The sequence below is a fragment of the Rhyacophila brunnea genome, unplaced genomic scaffold, assembly GCF_057557595.1.
Source record: "Rhyacophila brunnea isolate RB1 unplaced genomic scaffold, BYU_Rbru_1.0 scaffold_8, whole genome shotgun sequence".
Lineage (NCBI taxonomy): Eukaryota > Metazoa > Arthropoda > Insecta > Trichoptera > Rhyacophilidae > Rhyacophila > Rhyacophila brunnea.
This window is the reverse complement of record NW_028233350.1, coordinates 8,072,653-8,093,617: the sequence shown is the minus strand read 5'-3', so window position 1 is coordinate 8,093,617 and position 20,965 is coordinate 8,072,653. Positions and strand designations below refer to the sequence as shown.

General features: G+C 31.5%; 1 protein-coding gene across 1 annotated transcript in view; it reads right to left on the bottom strand.

Moving 5' to 3' along the window:
* The window catches only part of LOC147063878 (uncharacterized), a 185,191-nt gene extending 165,701 nt beyond the window's left edge, over nucleotides 1-19,490 (bottom strand). The window contains exons 1-2 of the mRNA XM_085959049.1: nucleotides 18,852-19,490; nucleotides 234-323 (exon numbers count right to left, since the gene is read on the bottom strand). Coding sequence (XP_085815175.1) covers nucleotides 234-311 — 78 coding nt within the window. The 5' untranslated portion in view covers nucleotides 312-323; nucleotides 18,852-19,490. The remainder of the gene's footprint in view (nucleotides 1-233; nucleotides 324-18,851) is intronic.
* Nucleotides 19,491-20,965: the final 1,475 nt, after the last annotated feature.

Below are 20,965 nucleotides of genomic sequence, written 5' to 3'. Positions count from 1 at the left end.
AAAATGCATTGATTCTATATATTATCGACACGGATAGCACCGTCGAGCACCATATCGTCGGATATTCTTATAAACTAAAGCGTTGTGTGTAGCTGGTCTTAGATAAATATGCAATTTCAAACGCATCCAATGACCCATTATTCTGTTTCTATTTTTAGTCGGGTTTAATGAATCATTGCCATATAAATTATAGTATAAAATGCATGTATATAAATTATTTGGCGATTACATACCGGAAACGCAGTCCCGGGGCAGGCATGCGCAATGAGCAATGCAAATCCCGCCAAAAACATCCACGGCCGGATCTTCATCGTGATGGAATTCTGAAACAATATACAATTACAAATATTAGGTAGGTTACAAATATTTCACTTTTTCGTATTGTTATACTCCCAAGATTTTTCGTTTAATTATGCAACTACTCTAAAACATATTACGTTGTCCAATAAATAATATTACGCACATAAAAAAACAAGTAGCAAAAAATATTATTTCATATTTTTATTTGGACGTGGTTCATAATCCATTCCAACTCGCAGAATTATTCGGACTGTTGTGAGCAATCGTAAATCATAAAGAATTATTATACACGATTATTTAGATACTAATTGAAATCAGTGACGGTCCATATGTCGTTTTATATACACAGGCCAGTAAACCAGTGGGTTAAACAAATGATTAACAACCATCTCCCGTAAACAAGTCTGTCAAAATTACTACTGCCTTATATAGACAGTAAAATACCTCATCTTAAGACAGGTGTGGTATTTTACAACGCTGTCTATCGTGCGGTTACCATATTTGATAACACCTGTGAGATTGATATTTTTTTTGTTGGGTTAAGACGCTACTTCAGTGAAACGGCAAATAATTTTCAACTATAGGTAATACAAATTTTTGGACTCGCTGGCAATCGGAGAGCGAACGTCGAGCTATGAACACGTCAATTTGTTTAGTGGTGGCGACGGGGGTATTAATTCTTAAATCGTGTAAAAATGACTAAAAAACGTTACCCATTTACTTGAAAAAGAAAACATGTTAATGCATATATTATTATTGTTACTAATAGAACAATAAACAGAACATTAAATGGACGCATGTTGGATTTATATGACTATTTCGTTCGGCACGCATCATTTGCACAATCCGCGCATCACCTAGCCACGATCTTTTTAGACCATGCCTCAACTGAGGTATAGCCTTAATAATTCTATTATATATTTTTTAATCTATTGTCTTAGTATGATAATTTTCCTATTTAATTACGTGTACATAGATTCTTTTTTATACTGGATACCTACTATACTATAATGAATATTACGAATTTTGTATAAATACAGTAGGTTGGTATATTATCATAGTGCATTAGTTGTAAAACTATAATTGCATCATGTTTTTCGCCACGTTTTCCAACTTGCATTAATCACGAAACCCTTTATTACGTATCTACATACATTTTGAACGCAACACTTGAAATTAATAGAAATGCGCCACAATCGAAAAATATTTGTAAAAATACTAGTTAAATCTATACATTGAAAAGTTGCTAAGTATATCTTCTTAGTCCAAGTTCCTAAATTATTGTTAACAAGTCTCAACGCTTTTGCTCCACAATTGGCATCCAACATTGAAACTTCTTTTTTCTTTCGACCATGTCCGATCCTAATAGCATCACAATATGTGCCTCCACAGAGTAGAGATTATTGTATTAACAGATTTTGTTTTTTACGAGAAATGGATATCAGCCACTTACTCAACCTATTAAGTCCATACCCTGACAGACACAAATTAAAAAACAATATGTGTACTTGCCAGATCCAGGATTCGACCCTGGGACCCACGGCGTATTTGATTTGAGAGTATTTGGTGCACTGGGTTATTTTTTTATTTTGTCGCGGAACCCATTTTAGAAACGCTGATTTATTAGGAGCGCGCTGGTATGGATTAAGGCTCTACTTGTAACCTTGTATATACTGATACTACTTAGGACAATGTGTTGTTGTGTTGGTGCCGATAATATACCTATATATTATTATATGTCTTAATGTACCATTCAATTATTTGATCGGCTGAAGATTGGGAGAAATGATTTGAAAGGTGATTGAATACTTTAATTTCCTGTGAGTATTTTTCCAAAATAGTAATTAATGTCTGTTTCTAATATCTACTAATATTCTTAATAATAATTATTGAGATCTGTATCAAGACATTAGTGAGAGAAATTACGGACAAACATGATTTATTTGCAATAATTGCCATCCTACTTCGATTCATGATTAAACGGGTTTACTACTGAAGATGCTCGGTTATGATAAAAAAAAATATACTTTCTCAGCTGATATTAATGGCAAGTCATAAATAATATATTTACTTATAAATGCAACTGATTAATAGACGGTATCTTTAAATCACCGATCATCCGTTAACTATTACGATATCATGTAATCTAATCTGACTTATCATTAAAAACTAAACATGTAGTAGAAAGTTAATACAAGTTAATCTTCAATAGCATCCTAGTATATTGATTTTTTTTGACCATGTCTGATCTTAAGAAGATCATTATATGGGCCAGGGGGTTTGTGCATTGATAGACAGATTTTTTTTACGAAAAATGGATGTTTGCCCCCTCTCAACCTATAGACACATACCATGCCCTGACTCAAAACATATATTGAAAAATAATATGTATATTTGCTAGACCTAAGATTCGAATCTGGGACCCACGACATTGTAACCCGACGTGTTAGCCGCTTGGCCACCGTGTGCTATGATGTAGATATTATATATTTATTTTTTGATATGGGTTACAATTTATAATACATTGAAAAAATAAGTAACCAATGTACCAGTATTATCATATAAATTTAATTTCAATTGCAGGATTCTATTAAACTAAACTCAGACTATTTTTTTAGAATTATTAATAACCATGTCCTTGCTTTTTCGTATAAGGTGGTTGTTACTTATTAGTTTTTTTGACGCGCGATATATATGCAGCCGTGGCTTGTGCACGGCCGCTTTCCATGACGCTATAAACGTGTCAGAATGAAAAAAAATTTAGTGTCATACTTCCTTGTCCCGAAGCGATGCTGCACGGGACTGATGTAGTAACCATGCCCCTTAGTGCTTAAAGAAAGAGTTTTAGAAAATAAAAATAATCTTGACTTGCTCTGATCACAAACACCCAGGCTTTGAGAAAATCACGTAAGTATTGTGTCCTCAGCGGCATCGAACCCAGAACTCTCGGGTGGAAGGCCAGCGCCTTACGCACTTAAGCTCTGGTTATTAATAAAATATGAATATTTTTAATTTTATTTTAACGTCGGAGATGTATATGGGCATAATGCAGAATTATACTTGAAAGACGTGTAACTAGAAAGAAATATATGTCTAACTTACGATAACTAAATCGGCGACCCAGTTTGAATGAGAAAAACATAATATTATTTTATTTATTCTAAAACGCCTTAGCGAAAGTAAGAAAAAATGGCTAATTAGTTTCGACATCTCTGTATTACGCTATATCATAATGTCTAGATCAGTGATTACTAAAATGAGCGTTACAAGTTCTTTGGGAGGTGCCAATAAAACTCATGGAAGACATAATATGACGGTAAACTGTATTAGGGGGTGCTAGGATCGACAAAAGGAGAGAATAATACAAATCGATACTTCTCGCATAGAAAAGAACCCATATCGTATTAATATGCTTTTCTCTAGTAATGTGTGTTAAGTGATCAAACATCATGTTTTTATATAAATAAATATGACGTGTCCTTTTATGTTCTGTTCAAATAAGTTAATATTGAAAAAAAATATAGATGTACGTAATAATATATTATAACTTATATGAAATCTATTATAAATGATATGATTTTTAGTGTAATAATAAACTACGCATCCGCATATAAAAATATATGAAAACTAATAAAACCCGAAAAGTTTTAATTGTACTGCTACGTCAGTGTGAGTTCCCCGTGTGGACAATACATGCTTTTAGGAATAATTAGTGTAGAAGTCAGATTAAAACTAATATAATAAAATTTAGAGACAATAGACTTGCAGTAATAATCTATTTTATTACAACGTTTTTGTTAGCTCGTATTCTTGTTTTTCCGGTGTAAATCCAGTATCCAAGTATAAATCTTGCAATCGATTTTTAACTAACTTACCGACTAGCTATACATTTGAAACTTTTAGAATATATCAGAACACGGTGCCAATGCATTCTTTGAATACTTTTAGCCATCTTTAAGCAGAATTGAATTCATTTTCAGTTAATTCTGTTTTGTATGGAAAGTTAATTCAGAAAAATCCGTGAAGAGTAAAAGACTATTATTGGTTTGCTAAGGGGGTGGTCCTAGCAACTAAATTAATAATATATACCTGCGTTACTATGGAAATCAAAATGACATTTCAGTATTCTATATATTTTGTTTGTTTGTTTTTTATTTGCTTCATATCAAGTGCAAGTTTGAGCATATTGAGCATAATAATTCAACAGAAAATTTAAAAATGTTGTACATAAAAAGTTATTTTTATCTTGTAATTATTAGTGTAATAATGACCACAAATCTGCCTATAAAATATTAAAACTAATAAAACCCGAAAATTTTTAATTTTACGGCTAGGTCAGTGTGAGTTCCCCGTGTGGACAACAAATGCTATGTTGTAATTAGTATGGTAGTCAGATTAATAATAATATATTAAAATATAGAGACAATTAAGTTTCAGTAACAATCTGTTTTATTTTTATTAAAAATCTCATTTCGCCCGAAATTATTTTGGAGCAGAGTTATTTTTATTGGTTTATAACTTTTACGTAAATCGTTAAATAACAAATTAATTTCGTGTCTATTACTTCAAGTCGCATTTACACCTCAGCGAATCTTCGTTTTATATTAAAGTGTAAAATGAAATTAAAACAGAAGTCACTCAATTGCATCATCATCGGTCAACTTTACCCATTGTGGGTCTCGGGCGCCTCCAAGAAGCGTATCTGCTACCCCTGTCTGAGACTAACTATCTCCATTGCTTTAACTCCATTCACCCTTGCTACCCAGTCCAAACACTTAATCGTATATATTTTACTCAATTCAATAAGTGATCATAGTCACCACTTTGTTACATTAAACGATTCTGCTATATTAAGGCTATACTTCAGCTGGGACACAGTCTAAAACTATCTTGACTACGCGACGCGAAGATTGTGCAAATGACGCGTGCAGAACAAAACATAATTTGTCATAAAAAGTCATACGAGGTATAAATGAAAACTCTGCCATTCTGGGCAGTGTTGACCTGTGTGTCCCTGATAACTATCTTAGAAATAGAGACCATCAGTTGTTTATTCTCCCAAGGTGCAGAACCAACCTGCCACTGGTAATGCCAATTGGGAGAGCGATAACTATGTTCAACGAAATTGCTTCGGGTGTTGATATATTCCACCTACGTGATAATGAGTTTAGGTGGATGTTGTTTTATAAATTCTTAAAATAGGGTCTGCTTAACTCATCCGGTGTACTTCCTTGTACCTATCTAATTTATTCTACTAATATATCTCTTTTTTTATGTAATACTGTTATATTTATATATCTTTGTTTCTAAATGTCATGTTGTGAACGTCTTAAACTTATAATTTGTAATGACCACTGTTTATGTTGTTTAATATGTTTAAAAAAAATGAAACATGCGTCCATTTAATGTTATGTTTATTGTTCTATTACTAATAATAATAATAATATATTCATTGACATGTTTTCTTTTTCAAGTAAATGGGTAACGTTTTTTAGTCACCTTTACACGGTTTAATAATTAATACTCCCGTCGCCATCTCGAAACAAATTGACGTGTTCACAGCTCGACTTTCGCTCTCCGATTGCCAGCCAGTCCGATATTTCGTCGCACCTATAGTTGAAAATTATTTGCCGTTTCACTGAAGTACCGTCTTAATAATTTTGCTGAATAAGTGAAATCACCACATGAGAATAAATTTTCGTACTGACTCCTCGTTATTCGTTGTGTTCTCATCAGTGACGTACCTGGTTAAAGTGCCACCCTTAAGCAGACTTCTAATCAGCATTTTCACGAAAATCTACTCTCAAATATATTTTTTAATGAAGTGACCTAATCGTCTACTTCATTTAAAACCGCCACTGCTCTCAAAAAAATGTATTCGTTCATTCATTCGCCACCCTTTATAATGTATCGCCCCTATACAACGCATGACCTGCCTACCCCCATGGGATGTCAATCAATGGTTCTCTGTACTTTACTGTCTCTTAATTATTATTACAATTTGGTATTTTTTTTATCTAAATTTAAAAATATATAATACCCACATATTTGTTTGTGTATAAATAAGTATATTATGAAAGTTGACATTTTATTTCTTTACAAAATGAACATAACTGGTTTATATTATTTACGGTTCTGTTGGTACGCATTTTTAGGAAATCAATGAATTTTACAGTAAGTAACTAAACCATAAATCTATGCGTCACACCCAATTAACCTGTTACGTGCTCGGAACTGCTACATGCATTTTAGTGTATTAACCAAGAATGTAGTTTTTAAACAACAATGTAATCTATACACTTTTATAGTATTATGATAACAATATTTCACAACCGTTGCATAAACCTCATACATGAACAGAGATTAAAAATTAATCAATTAATTGTATAATCATTTTGGTGATTAAATTTCTAAAATTAATCAAAGAGAATTGTATGTATAGATTCCCTATTCATAGAATACTGAATCTGGTAGTAGAATGATAAACTTTATAAGTTTAATAGTTTTTTTAATACGTCCACCTTAAGTATCGTGGATTATCTAATGTTTTTTTCTATTCCACGATAGCCGACTGTCTCTTGACCGTGTGCTTTAGTAAATAGGCTGAGTGTAACCAACTAGAGGCAGAGAGCTCACAATAAAGATGTCTGAAAGATTGTACAGTCGGCCAAGGACCTTAATGTAAGCATATAACATCTAAAACAATATACATACTTTTGAAAACACTTCTGAGAAAATATATAACCAATAGAAAAAATCTTTTATGAATCGAATTTCGCGCCCACGCACATTGACACAATGCTATAGGTATCCTATCTAATTGCGACAAAATTTAACTAATGGCTCTTACAATACTTTCTAAAGCGCTTTCACAAATTGAGTTACTATTCGTCGCTGTAGAATTGGTTTGTCTAATAGACCAAATGTCAAATGTTCAGGAGACGAAAAACAAATGTGATTATCCTATATTTAAATACATGAAGGTATTTAAATTGTTATTTTTACAGCATATGAATGATGTTTTCATTACAAAGCAACTTAAAGAAAAGGGTGGTTCTGGTCCATTTACATACAAAAAATCATTCTGCATTCAAAGGTCGATTTCGACAAAAACGGATATTCGACAAACCAATCCTATAGCAAAGTATTGGCGATCGGTTATAATATCGGATATAATATCGGTTATAATATAATAATGACGGCGATTATAATATGCTTTAATTACTAACCGAAAGATGTTTTTGTTGTAACTTACTTGAACTTGCTAATGATTAACTATTTTTTTACTCAACGAATAATTTAGAAGAATTAAGAATGTAACATTATTTTTATTGAACATATATAATTTTGAAAACACTTCTGAGAGAATATGTTATATTATAACCAATAGAAAAAATCTTTTTTACCATAACGTTAATATAATTATGTGACTCGATACTTATACAGTGTTAAATCAACTCGTATCTATGACGATGATGTATTTACGGAATTATGATATATTTGTCTTTATCTTGTTTAACGTAGATACATACTAATTATTTAAAAAACTGTCATACGTTAGTGGTTTTTAATAACATGTTTTTATTAATTTTGGTATACAATTTTTATTTGACGCATGTGTGATGCATTCATTGATCAGAATTTGTACTTAATTACTAAATATCATGTTATGTATAAGATATATAAAATATTAAGAATATATTATTTTAGTAAAAGGTTTTCATCATGTCGATATCATGCATAATTTGAAAATATCTCATTCACATACCCACTAGAAAAATCTTTTTTAGAAAGAAAAAAATACGACACCCGACAGGACATGGGTTTGTAACCGCTGGATTCACGCAAGTGTGCTTTTTTAATTTATTAAACTACGGACATCCTACGACGATTTTAACTAGTAGTTCTTATATGAAACGCTGGCACAATGTTGGGTATCGGTTTTTGTATATTAAATCATGATAGGTATCAATTAAATGCTTTAATTATTAACCGACGTCACGTATTTAGACTCAGTGACGTCCCGTGGGGGTAGGCAGATTGAGCGTCACTTGGGGGCGGCAGTTACTCGAAGGGCGGCAAATCGAGGAGAATCATAAGGCATACCTATATAGAAATCAGTACTTAAACTTAATAATAACGGAAATATCTTTCTATTAAAAAAATCAGCTTACTGGTTGGAAACCAAATTTATCAATTAACATAAAAGGTTTAACTAGGTCCTTAAACTTCACGTTCTTGATTACCAGCAATGACACATGCAGATTTGCTGATTATAGGTAGGTACCTAATTAATTTATCCAAATATTTTGGCCAGTCACTCGCGAGTTTTCAAAATTATAAGGTGTATTTTTAAATGTATCTGAAACCGTCGAAACTCACAATATTGTCTATTGAAGTAGAGATGGTATTTAAATTAAATTTAGAGGTAGGTATAAGTATATGTTGTTAGTAATGTATACATACAACACATTTCTTAGGTATTGGAGTCATGATAGGATGATAAAAATACTGTATAAAAAACGGGAAGGCATTTTGGCGCTGCCTGGGGGCGGCATTTTGTCTAGGGACGTCACGTACTTAGACTTGGTAATAATTTACATTATCAAACCTTGTGAATTATTCGTTCAATAAAATAAACGGTTTAATAAAATATTTCAAAACCGGCGATCTTCTAAATTTAAAAACTCAGCAGACGATTGGTCAATGAGTGTTTTTAAGAATGTCAACAGTCGGATAGTTTAAAAATCGAAATCGAAAATGAGTAAATTATGCGAATCTCGGACATTGATAGGCCGTTGGACCAGTCCAATCGACTTCTTACACTCCACTGCCTTTGCTTTGCTTTCACATTTCCGATACAATTTCGTCCAATATAATAATAATATATAATAAACAGGTACAGTTTATACAAAACGTATTCTTGCGTGCAGTTTATATATAATAATGAAACCTTTATTAATAATACGCATGTATTTTTTTTATACCAGACAGTCATTGGTGTAATTGTAATTGAATTTCAAATATAGAACCGGCTTGTTGTGTCAAAAGTTATATTGAAATATAAAGTGACAGGTCATTTGCAAAACAACCATTTTTATTTGAAATATGTACTTATTCTCTGATGATCACTATCTAGTCATCAATACAACTGGATGATTTCCATTTACACGTCGGCATTAATAATAAAATGTGTAAGTATATAAATACAGCAACGTTTCAATTGTAAACAGAAATAGAATGTAATATTCGCAAAAGGATAAAATAATCTTTCTTAGAATATGTAATTATAGAAGCCACTGAAAATTTCAACGAATCTGTCTGGCTCAGGCACGTTTTTCAGGTTTTCGGGCATATGGTACCAGGTTTTGATAGAAGGTAATCCATAGAAAGATCCCCCAGTACGGTGGTTTAGAAAATGAGGATATCCGCTTTCGGGACTTTTAGTCTAAGTCAATCAGAAATAAATAGTTACATATAAAGCGTGCGTGTATCTTGTGACCCTCAGTAGTGAGAAAGTAATCAAGAATAAATTCTAAATTAATTATTACACTTTCAACTTTTAAAAAACATTATGTGAACTAAGAAATCAGAAGAGTTTTAAACAGGGAACTCAGAATTAATGGGAACTGAAATACCTTACGGTGAGGAGTAACAGGCAACCGATCTCGAGTGTGGAAGAATGAGATAAACTTAAATACATGTCAAGAATACGCTTCTCCTACGTTCTGACAACTGCTCTCGGTTTATGCACTTACGGTCATTCAATATTGGTGTATTTGAATGTTGCAACACACACAATTGCACATCTCTAATGTATAGTTCATTTTCTTAGGAAAAATTGTATTTATTAATCTATTCTGTGGTTTTAAAGTTTCTAACTTTAAATAAAATAGATAGATAGATTAAAAGAATAAAATCTTTACTCACTAATTTATTAGGTACGATTAAACGTTAATCAATAATAAACTCTTTGCAAATACACTATCGTCATAGATGATAACTTTTCTTTGCACGTTGTGTCAGTGAACAGTGTCAACTTAAGATCTGCGTTATAATGTTTTGACTTTTAAATTCAATTCGGAATTTATAAAAACCAACATAACATTCTGTGATGTGAAAAACTACGTTAGTCGAAAATATCAACTTTATGAAAGAGCACTTTTTATAAATTTAATAATGAATGTTTAAATACTCTTGTTAGAGACAAATGTGCATAAATGAAACTAAATTAAACATATATAATTTGAAAACATCTTATGCATGTACCTACCCACTTGAAAAATTACTTTTTTTTTGAAAAAAAAAATACGACACACGAATATTTTTTTCTGGTAAGTATATATATATATAGGTATGTATGCTAATAAGTGCTTCTACGCCTGTAAGGGTCTACTGAGTTCGAAAATCCTAAGCAAGAATAGTAAACTACTTATCTACAAAACAGTTATTCGACCAGTAGCTACCTATGGCTGTGAGACATGGTGCCTCATCCAAAGGGAAGAACATAAACTGGCCATATTCGAAAGAAAGATCCTCAGGAGAATTTTCGGGCCCACATTGGAAAATGGAAGTTACAGGATAAAAATGAACCACGAGTTAGTAGAGTTAATAAAACATGAAACGGTGGTGAAATTCTGTCGATCCCAAAGACTAAGCGTCGCTGTAGGATTGGTTTCCCGAATAGACCAAATATTCAGGAGACGAAATTTTTTTTTCATAATCCTATATTTAAATACATGGAGGTATTTAAATAGTTATTTTCACAGTATATGAATGATGTATTCATTACCATTACAAAGTGATTTAAAGAAATGGATGATTCTAGTCCGTTTAGATACAAAAAATATTCTGCATTAAAAGGTCGATTTTGACAAAAACGGATATTCGGGAAACCAATCCTATAGCGACGTAAGGTGGGCTGGACACATTGAGAGAATGCCTTAGCACAGGACGCCAAAAATCATGACCAAGTGGATCCCACAGTGGAAACGGTCTAGGGGCAGACCACTGAAGAGGTGGGCTGACTGTATCGAAGAGGACTGGAGAAAGATGAGGAGGGCTGGAGACTGGAGAGGAGCAGCCAGGGAAAGGAGCGTGTGGAGGACAATTGTAGAGGAGGCCAAATCCCGCCCCGGGATGTAGTGCCGAGAAAGAAGAAGAAGAAGATATATATGTATGAGATGTTTTCAAATTATTTATATCCAATATAATAATCACACGCACGATGGCCGCGCGGCTTAAGCGTCGAATTCGAATTTGACGCGAATTTCGTCGTTCGAATCCTGGTCTGGCAAGTACACATATTGTTTTTCAATTTGTGTATGAGTCAGAGTATGGACCTCTAATAGGTTGGGCAAGTGGCTGACATCCGTTTCTCGTAAAAACAAAAATCTGTTAATACAAACCTCCACTTTATGGAGGCCCATATGATCCTATTAGGATCGGACATGGTCGAACAATAACCTTGTGAATTATTCGTTGAATAAAAGAAATAGGTTATTAAAACTAAATTAAATAAGTTGTCGATATACATACATAATACGCTATTATCAACTCATTTTCTATTATTTAGTATATTAGATTAAGTAAAACAACCCTCAGTCAACTTATACTGAATACGAAATTACACCTATTTTACTTAATTACTGTATTTTTAATAGATTTTTAATAAAACACATTGTACTGTGCTACCAAAAGTATTTAGTTTTCACAAAAATATTGACTTGTGTTATTTTATCCGTACTACATAGATTGGCAGATTTATATCATTCAACGGCTATTAAAATTATTTAATTAGTTTTAAAAGGTCATTTTCGATAAAAAATCGACTTACTTAATATTACCCCAATACCAAAATATAATTTATTATAATATATACACATATTATATTTTATACCAAAAGGTAAATTTAACATATTTTTTTTAATTAATTAGTAGAAAAATACAGTGATAATCTTATTTGGTCTTATGAAATTATTATGAAAGCTAGTTAATAATATAAAATCGTTTAATATTGTTAAAAAGAAAGAAACTCAACTGTACTGTGTCGCATTATGGACCTACATACTTGACCATTCAAGGTGACCTTTCATTTTTATTGAATAGCTACTTTATGAAACAATTTGTGTAAGTCATAAGTAACTTTATCAACTGAAGTTATTTGAAAAAATTCACGATTTATTTGTAAGTTTTATTTTGAAACATCGAGAAATTACCCAAACACTTTCAATCAGTAAAGCTTTGTTGTAGGTATACCAAATGACTACTTCGAGGCCATTACCAAAACCAACGAAATCTATTAAAAATTCTGCCATACCGAAAGGTGCATTTATAATAATTGAGGTGTTTTGAGGTTTAAATAAATTCAAGATAATAAACTAGCTTAAACTTAGTTAATTAGTACAGTTAAAGTGTCGTACAAGAATACAATTCTAACAATTAATGAGTGTTTACTGTTTCAGTACATACAGTAATCAGTTTTAGCTGCCACTGTTTTTTCTTTCGGTATCTTGAAACAATATGTAGGTATATCAAACTTTCTTCTTTCTTTTTTTCGACCATGTCCGATCCTAATAGGACAATGTACAAATACAAAAAAATCTTTTCAACCTACGAATATTGTATTAGAAGATTAAAATTCTACACAATACATAAATTTAGGAAAAAATCGCAAATATTGAGGTATAAAATATATTATTAAAAAAGTAACTGAATACATTTTTGGCATCCGGAATTGCCAAATATATTATAAAACAAGAACAGAATTTTTACCTGCATGTTTATCGATATAGCATTATTTATTCACATAAAAAAAATAGTACACAAAATCGTGTGATATCGTTTGTATGCGTTGTCTGACATACAGCTCAAGAATTGCTTTAAGATTCGTGGATATTATATCGTTCAAATCATCTTAAAAATATTATTGGATTATATAAATATTATATTTATATACCTATCGGAAACGTGAGAACGTAGCATATAAGTATATCAAATTATACGTATATAAAACATGATCAATTTACATATCATCATTTCTGTAATAGTATTTAATATGATTTACTCTCATTTTCTTAATATGGTAAAGTAGGTAAGCTGTCTTGTTATGAGCATCAGGTGGGTGTCGGTTGGCCGGAAAGTGAATTTATGTTAATACATTTCACGATGTTATGACTCAAGCACCGTAATTTAACGCTTGAAAAGAAACTAATTCTTTGAAAGTTACATGATGTAGTGTTGATATCAAAATCATTGATTAATAAATGCTATACACATTTCAATACTGTATAGTGTATGTTATATCACCTGATAATTTATTTTTAGTATTGTAGTGGTTTTAAAGGCTGTGTGTGTAATCGTTGAAGCTTAGATTAAGTTAACTAACGTAAAGCTATTTGATAGGGAGCCTGAAATATGTTAATACTTCAAGCTTACACGATAAAGTTATCAAGTACTCAATAAAAGCTTTTTCTTTTTTGTAACGCTATTCTCGATAGCTTGTTGGTATTTTGTCAAAATATTACGTACAAAATGGTACTACGCAATATTTTTTAATTAATAAATAAAAGTTCAGGATATTTGAAATAGATACAATCATTAGTGTATGTAAGTACCTATATATTGGTGAATGGTTGTACCGTAGAAATATACTTATAAGAAAAAAGAAAAAAAATATGGTGCCCTACTGGACTCAAGAGCGAGGCGTGTTGTTGTAGGTACATTGTTTAACCACTATTTTCAAACAAAAAAAAGCACACATAAGACGTTAGTGCTTTATCTAAAGTCCAATAAAATACATTTAATCTAAATTTCAATACGGTTGATCAAGATTGAGACGCATTTAAAAATAATATAAACAAATCGAACCTCTTCGTGATTGTATTATCATTCGTTGAGAATTAACGTTCAAAAGTTTATGAAATCGAATATTTGTAACACGGTCGTACCAGTGTACTCCTAAAAATCAATAGAGACGTCCTATCTTAAAGCTCAAAAGATGAAACCTTTGGAGTTTAGGCCCTATTAAAATGCCACTTCCATAGCCATACGGCATTTGGTTATCACAGGATGCAGAGACCGACAGAGTATGATCAAGGAATCCATAGACGTGGCCGATCCTCTCACAGCAGTGCTACAAAGTAAGATATGCCCTATAGATCTCACATAGCGGTAGCCACGAAACGTGGCGATAGATCGAATGATGTGGTGTGACTGTATGCTTTTCCTCTGCTCCAATGCTGGAGCGTAACAGAGAAGTACAAGTACAAGTCACAAAAGAAGTAATCAAAACTAACGTTATTTTATAAAAAAAATGGAAATTATTAACAAACACACAACCTTATTAAAATGTCCTACATGACTGTACTGAATATGTTTTCTTCTTAGTAGAGGAAATCGATCATGGTGATTATCCTATTATTATATGGAAATAATGTATTTAATATAATATCATAATTAGTGAAATTATCTAAGTAACTATAGAAATTGACGGAAAAATATTATAATAATAAAATTACTGTATAATATGTAAATTGCCTGCATTGGACATATGAGTAAATCGACCGCGGTTATACATAGTTCCATAATTATTAAACCTAAATATTAATTATTAACACTATCAACTTCATAGTAATTATTTCGTCATTTTCTTATATTGGCTAAATCTATGGATTAATTTTAAATGACATCTGGTGATTGAAAGGAGGATCTTTATTAAGCTACATATTTTTTCCGACTTATACGGAAACTCAGCCATTCTTGGTGGTATTGGCTTGTGTGTCTCTGATAATTATCTTAGGAATCGACGGCATCCGATGTTTGTTCTCCCAAGGTGCAGAACTAACCTGCCATTGGTAATGCCATTTGGGAGGTCAACAAGTCTATTCAACCAAATCACTTCGGATATTGACATATTCCATATACGTAAGGATGGGTATAGGTGGGCATTGTTTTATAAATTCTTAAAATAAGGCCTGCTTAGTTCATTCGGTCTACTTTTTTGTATATAATTAATATTTTTTTGTATTTACACTTTTCTACTGTTTCATTCATTGATTCGACCATGTCCAATCCTAACAAGATCATATGGGACTAAAGGTTCTGATGAAGATGTTTCTTAATTATAAGATAAAGAAAGAAAATTCAATTATTTAACTATAACAATTAAGGAACTAGACGTAAGAAAAGCGTATGAGAAAAACGTGTTTGAACATATTATAATAATATTTTATTATTATAATATTATTATATTGTTTTTTATTCGATACCACACAAGATTAAATTTAGAAATATTAAATTATTATTCAGCACATAATTTGAAAACACTTCAGATATATTCTTTTTTTCTTTCGACCATGTCCGATCCTAATAGGATCATATGGGACTCCACAGAGTGGAAGTGTGTATTAACAGATTTTGTTTTTACGAGAAATGGATGTCAGCCACTTACTCAATCTATTAGGTCCATACTCCGACTCATACACAAATTGAAAAATAATATGACGTGTACTTGTCAGACCCAGGATTCGAACCTTGGACCCACAACGTTTAAGCCGCGTGGCCTAAATGCCATGTTGTGAACGTCTTAAATTAGTAATTTGTAATTTTCACAATAAATATGTAAAAATAAATAAAATTTGAACAACACAATAATTACACAGGCAAACCTTCTAAATTAGATTAAATTAGACTAGAATAAAAATATCATAAATTATTAAAATAATTTATCTTTAAAAAAATGTTTTGTGGCAGCCCTATATGCCGCTATACCTAATTAAGAAATCAAATATCGATCGCTGTTACCAAACGGTTTCTTCATAGTAATTATAAACGAGTTTACGAAAAGAGAAAAATAAAAATAAATTTTCGGCTGCGATTTGCGTTTTTCAATTTAACATAGTGTTAAATAACACAATAATAGTAACCAAAATTTTCTTCTCTTCAAGAAAGAATGATATACTTACTATTTTCGTACCTATCTACATAGCTAATACAGGCTGCTAAAATTACTGTAATAGTGAAAGAAATTAGTTTGTTTTTGTGTTGCCAGAAATAGAATTCAATTGTTTCATCACATTTGTTTCTTACTGTGACATTAACACGGTGTTATTTTATTCCTTAATAGTAATAATATAAATACTACTCTTATCATTTCACCATATCACCATGGTTTAGATATTTTGCAAACATAATCCAACGCTCTGTAGTAATACTACATATGTGCATAACATGTTAAATGACAGCCTATATGTATGTTAAGTAGTGATAACGGACGTGCCTTGTTTTAAATATGTTTCGTAAGTGAATTAATAGTTTTATGAAAATTATAGTTAATACGAAATTACAAATATAATAATATATAAAGTAGTTTTTACAAAACTATTTTTATTGTAATTAAAACTTAGTTAATGAAATAAAAAGGAATTCCAAAGTTAAATCAATATTCAAATAATTACAAGATAAAAAGAACTTTTTATATACCACGTATTCAAATTTTCTGTTGAATCATATAAACTTGACAATTCTATGAATTAATAAAAACCTTTTATTGTACTTGATAGAAATACTGAATAAATATTATAGAATACGGAAATGTCATTTTGATATTTCATATTGATTTCCATAGTAACGCACGTATATATTAATAATTTAGTTGCTAGGAACCACTTAGCAACCAAAAATAGTGAGTAGTAAATATTGCTTTTAACGATTTTTTTCCGAAACGTACAAAACAGAATTAACTGAAAATGAATTCAATTCTACTTAAAGATGGCTAAAAGTATTTAAAAAAAATGCATTGACATTGTGTTCTGATATATTCTAAAAGTTTCAAATGTATAACTAGTCGGGAAGTTAGTTAAAAATCGATTGCAAAATTTGTACCGGACGAAGAACCACCGGACAAATAATAATACGAGCTAAGAAAAAACGTTGTAAAAAATCAATACTTACAGAATTGTCATATAAATAAGGGTTGCTTATATTATATTCATTTCTTCATAAAGTATTTATCAAAATATTTTAGAATTATAGTCAGACAATGGAAAACGTGATTATCAGATTGTTTTGATATAGGAGGAGTATTGTAGGTATTGTAGGTAGGAGTATATATAGAGTATGTCTAAAGTATGGTAAAATAAAAATTCACTACGTCTTCTCTACAAAATAATTATAGTTATCTTGGATTAATCTTACACATATTATAATAAATATTTACCAACATTAGTTGTGCAGTTAATTAATACGTGTGCCAACAATTGAAATTTATGTCGTACACAATCTGTATCCATTTTTAAAATGTCATTTAAATATATTATATAAATATTTAAATTAATCAATCCACTCTTTTATTTATTTCTGTATGGTTTAGATACATATATTATAATATGCATTTGTGAAATCCCTGCTGAATTATTATCTTCCTTATAATATTATTCTCCCCCCTCCTTTTTCAGAACGAGAGTGGGGTAATTAAAATGATGATAACAATAAATTAGCATAACTAACAATTTGTCATTTGTAGGGATGCAAATTTAGGAGAGGAAGGGGGATAATACAAGGACGCATTTTTAATAATATATACATGCCTATATTTTATTATCATAAATTTCCAAATGTCAGAATGTCCGAAAACCAGAATGCCAAAATCATAAATTTCCAAATGTCAGAATGTCCGTGTTTTACTAATATATTATTATAATTAGAATTGCTATAAATCATATACCATTAAAAAATATAACATATGCATGCAATTTTTCTACTATCGAATAATTATTATAATATTATAAATCGTAATTTAATTAAAACTAAATTTGATACTATAAATTATAAATAATACGTATCATGTTTCGACTACACTGTCAATAAACACTAAACTAAACCACACTTCGTGTTTACTAAGTCAAAAAGGCGTACTATCCCAAAAATTAGTTATTCTAGGATTAAAATTGTTTATAATATCATGGTCAGCGTCCCAGCTAAAGTTTAAGTGTGAAAAGGTTTTTTTTATTGTGATGAAGTGACAACAACTTTTTGGTAGGAGAGTAAGTGAAAAATATTATATTATGACGAAACTGATAAAATAACTTCAAAAACATACATACAGTCAGTGTGTCTTAAATCCAATTTTGTCGAAAATTGATAATACACTATTACTGTCTTCTTACAGACCCAATTTAACCTTTTCATAACAGAAACCTGATATTCCTAGTAGGTTCTATAAAACCGTACGTTCATTAAAATTAAGGACCTGATTTTTTTTAAATTCCGTTTTGCCAAAAGTGTTGTTTTTAGAATACGACTAATAATAGAATTAACGTTGGACTGTAGATACAATTATTATAAAATTACTCTACTTTAAAATTAAAAGCTTCAAATAACTACTTGGCCCTTTTTGATTAGTTTTCTCGATATAATTGATTTTATAAACAAACCCTTTAGACACCCAATTTGTCTATACCAAATACCATTCATGGGGAGATTTCATATTTTTAACAATACTTCAATTAGACAGTACAGAAATTTAAGTTAAGTAATTAAAGCAAACATACGTTACACTTCACTTCAGCGAGCGATGTATTTCCTAAAAATTCCTTGAAAATTTCACAGATCGAATGCAGTTCAGCGGAACATTACAATCGAAAAACGTTCACTTGTTTATTGTTGTTTACTATGCATTATTTTATTTAATTGAGAACATCTTCTCAGCGAACTTCTCGTTGAGAATATTACGCGAACAATATTTTATTACAATTCAGTTATAATTTACATTTTTCGCACGTTTTTATTCCCCGAAAATTCGCACTTTTTTTTTAATCAATGACAACACTTAACTTTACAGCGGAAAACTTCGTTATTTGGAGGTTTCGTTCTCTTTTATTTCGAACTTTTACCGGTGTTCTAAATTTGAAAATAATAATTATTATATAGCGGACACAATATTATTATACGGTCGACCGGCGGACAAATTTAAAATATGGAACTCAATCGGCACAGTATTGTATTATTAACAGCTGTCTGTGTTTGGATAAAAATAAAATGAAATGGTGGTATCGCCGAAAAAGCGCGCCGGACCGGATCGAAAGTCGCAACTCTCTTTCACTTGAGCTTTGGATGGTGGCCGAGTGGCGAAGTGGCGAATGGCGTTGCGGCCGGTGTCGAGTCGACGGGCCAGCTGTCAAAAAGAGACTGGTAGGTTTTCCATTAACAGTTTGATACGCGCTTGCTCTGATTTCGACCGCGGGCTGCCTACCACCTCCGGTCCGACGCCAGTTGCAAAAAATACCATTGCCCGTTTGCACCACGACGGCTAAAGCCTGTATCATACTAATTAAAAGAAAACCCAATAGGTTCAGTAAATAATCATTCAAAAATTCACAGTATAACGGCGTCATTGGTACTCGTATTTACCACCTGCCTCATATAAGACCTGGTTTTCTTATAGTCTGTAATCTTCGCATCCCTCACTATTGAAACTAATTGTAACTCTTTCCAAATCTATATAGATATCCCTGCACTCCATCTTGCATAGCTGGACTGTATGTAGAGATCGTAGAATTCTTTACTTATTTGGATGCTGAACCATTCAAAATTAGTATTTTAATTTCTGTTTAGTCAAGAAACTTTTTGGCGGCATAGTTTAGAGGGTTACACGTAAATTGTACGTAAAACATTTCACCATGGCACAGTTCGCTATGAGCTATATATGGGAAAGAGATAATCGTATACTATAACACCATAAGATCTCCAATTTTATTAGATTCAATATAAACATTAATCCAATTTTCATCGCTGATTTTGGCAAAATTCATGAATTATTCAAGAATGAAAACCTAACCTAACCTAATAAATAATCCAATATATCGGCTATTTTCAAAATCTGTTTTCTGCTGGCTTCCTGTAAAGTGTAAACTGACAAGAACCGTGTTTTATTTAGACATGAATTGTATGTCAATACTATACGACCCAAAGAAGTTGAGCCGTCTTTAATATACGGCCATATATTTCCGATACAACATTTCACGGTGAAGTGTAATACGGCGAACTGCATACTTATAAGTCGTCCCCTTATTGCAGAACTAGCCTAACTGATTTTTTGTGATTTTTTTTTTATTTGACAGAAAAATTCCTTTCTTGATTCTCTATTTGGAGTCAGAACAGGCGTATCTAAATTATCAATATAAAAAAAGTTATCAGCTTAGATCATTCCAAGCCTAAATTCAATCTTTAAATTTTTTGGAATTAAATTAGCCTAACTGACGTTAAGCTAGTTTTGCACGCAAAAGTACACCTACACGTTGGCAATATCGCCTCTTTCTATTGCAGTTAGGATTTATTTGTACTAGTTCGCTGTCAATGTAAACTGCCAACGTAATTACGCTGATGCTGTAATTACTGACATATATTGCAATTATTCTATGGACCATTTAGTGTCTCCTTCCACATCTAATTCGGTTGATGATGATGAGATAGTTAACACATTTTCTACCGAAATCAGTGGCATGACTGGAGTTCAATCTAGACCAAATCGATTGATCCCGCTGACTCCAAATAACGAAGGAGAAATAAGTGCCACAGTGGCCCACTTTACATTAGAACAACGAGGTAATTATGAGTTTTATTGTTCACTTTTACAACAAAAATAAACACTTTCTTGACTGAAATA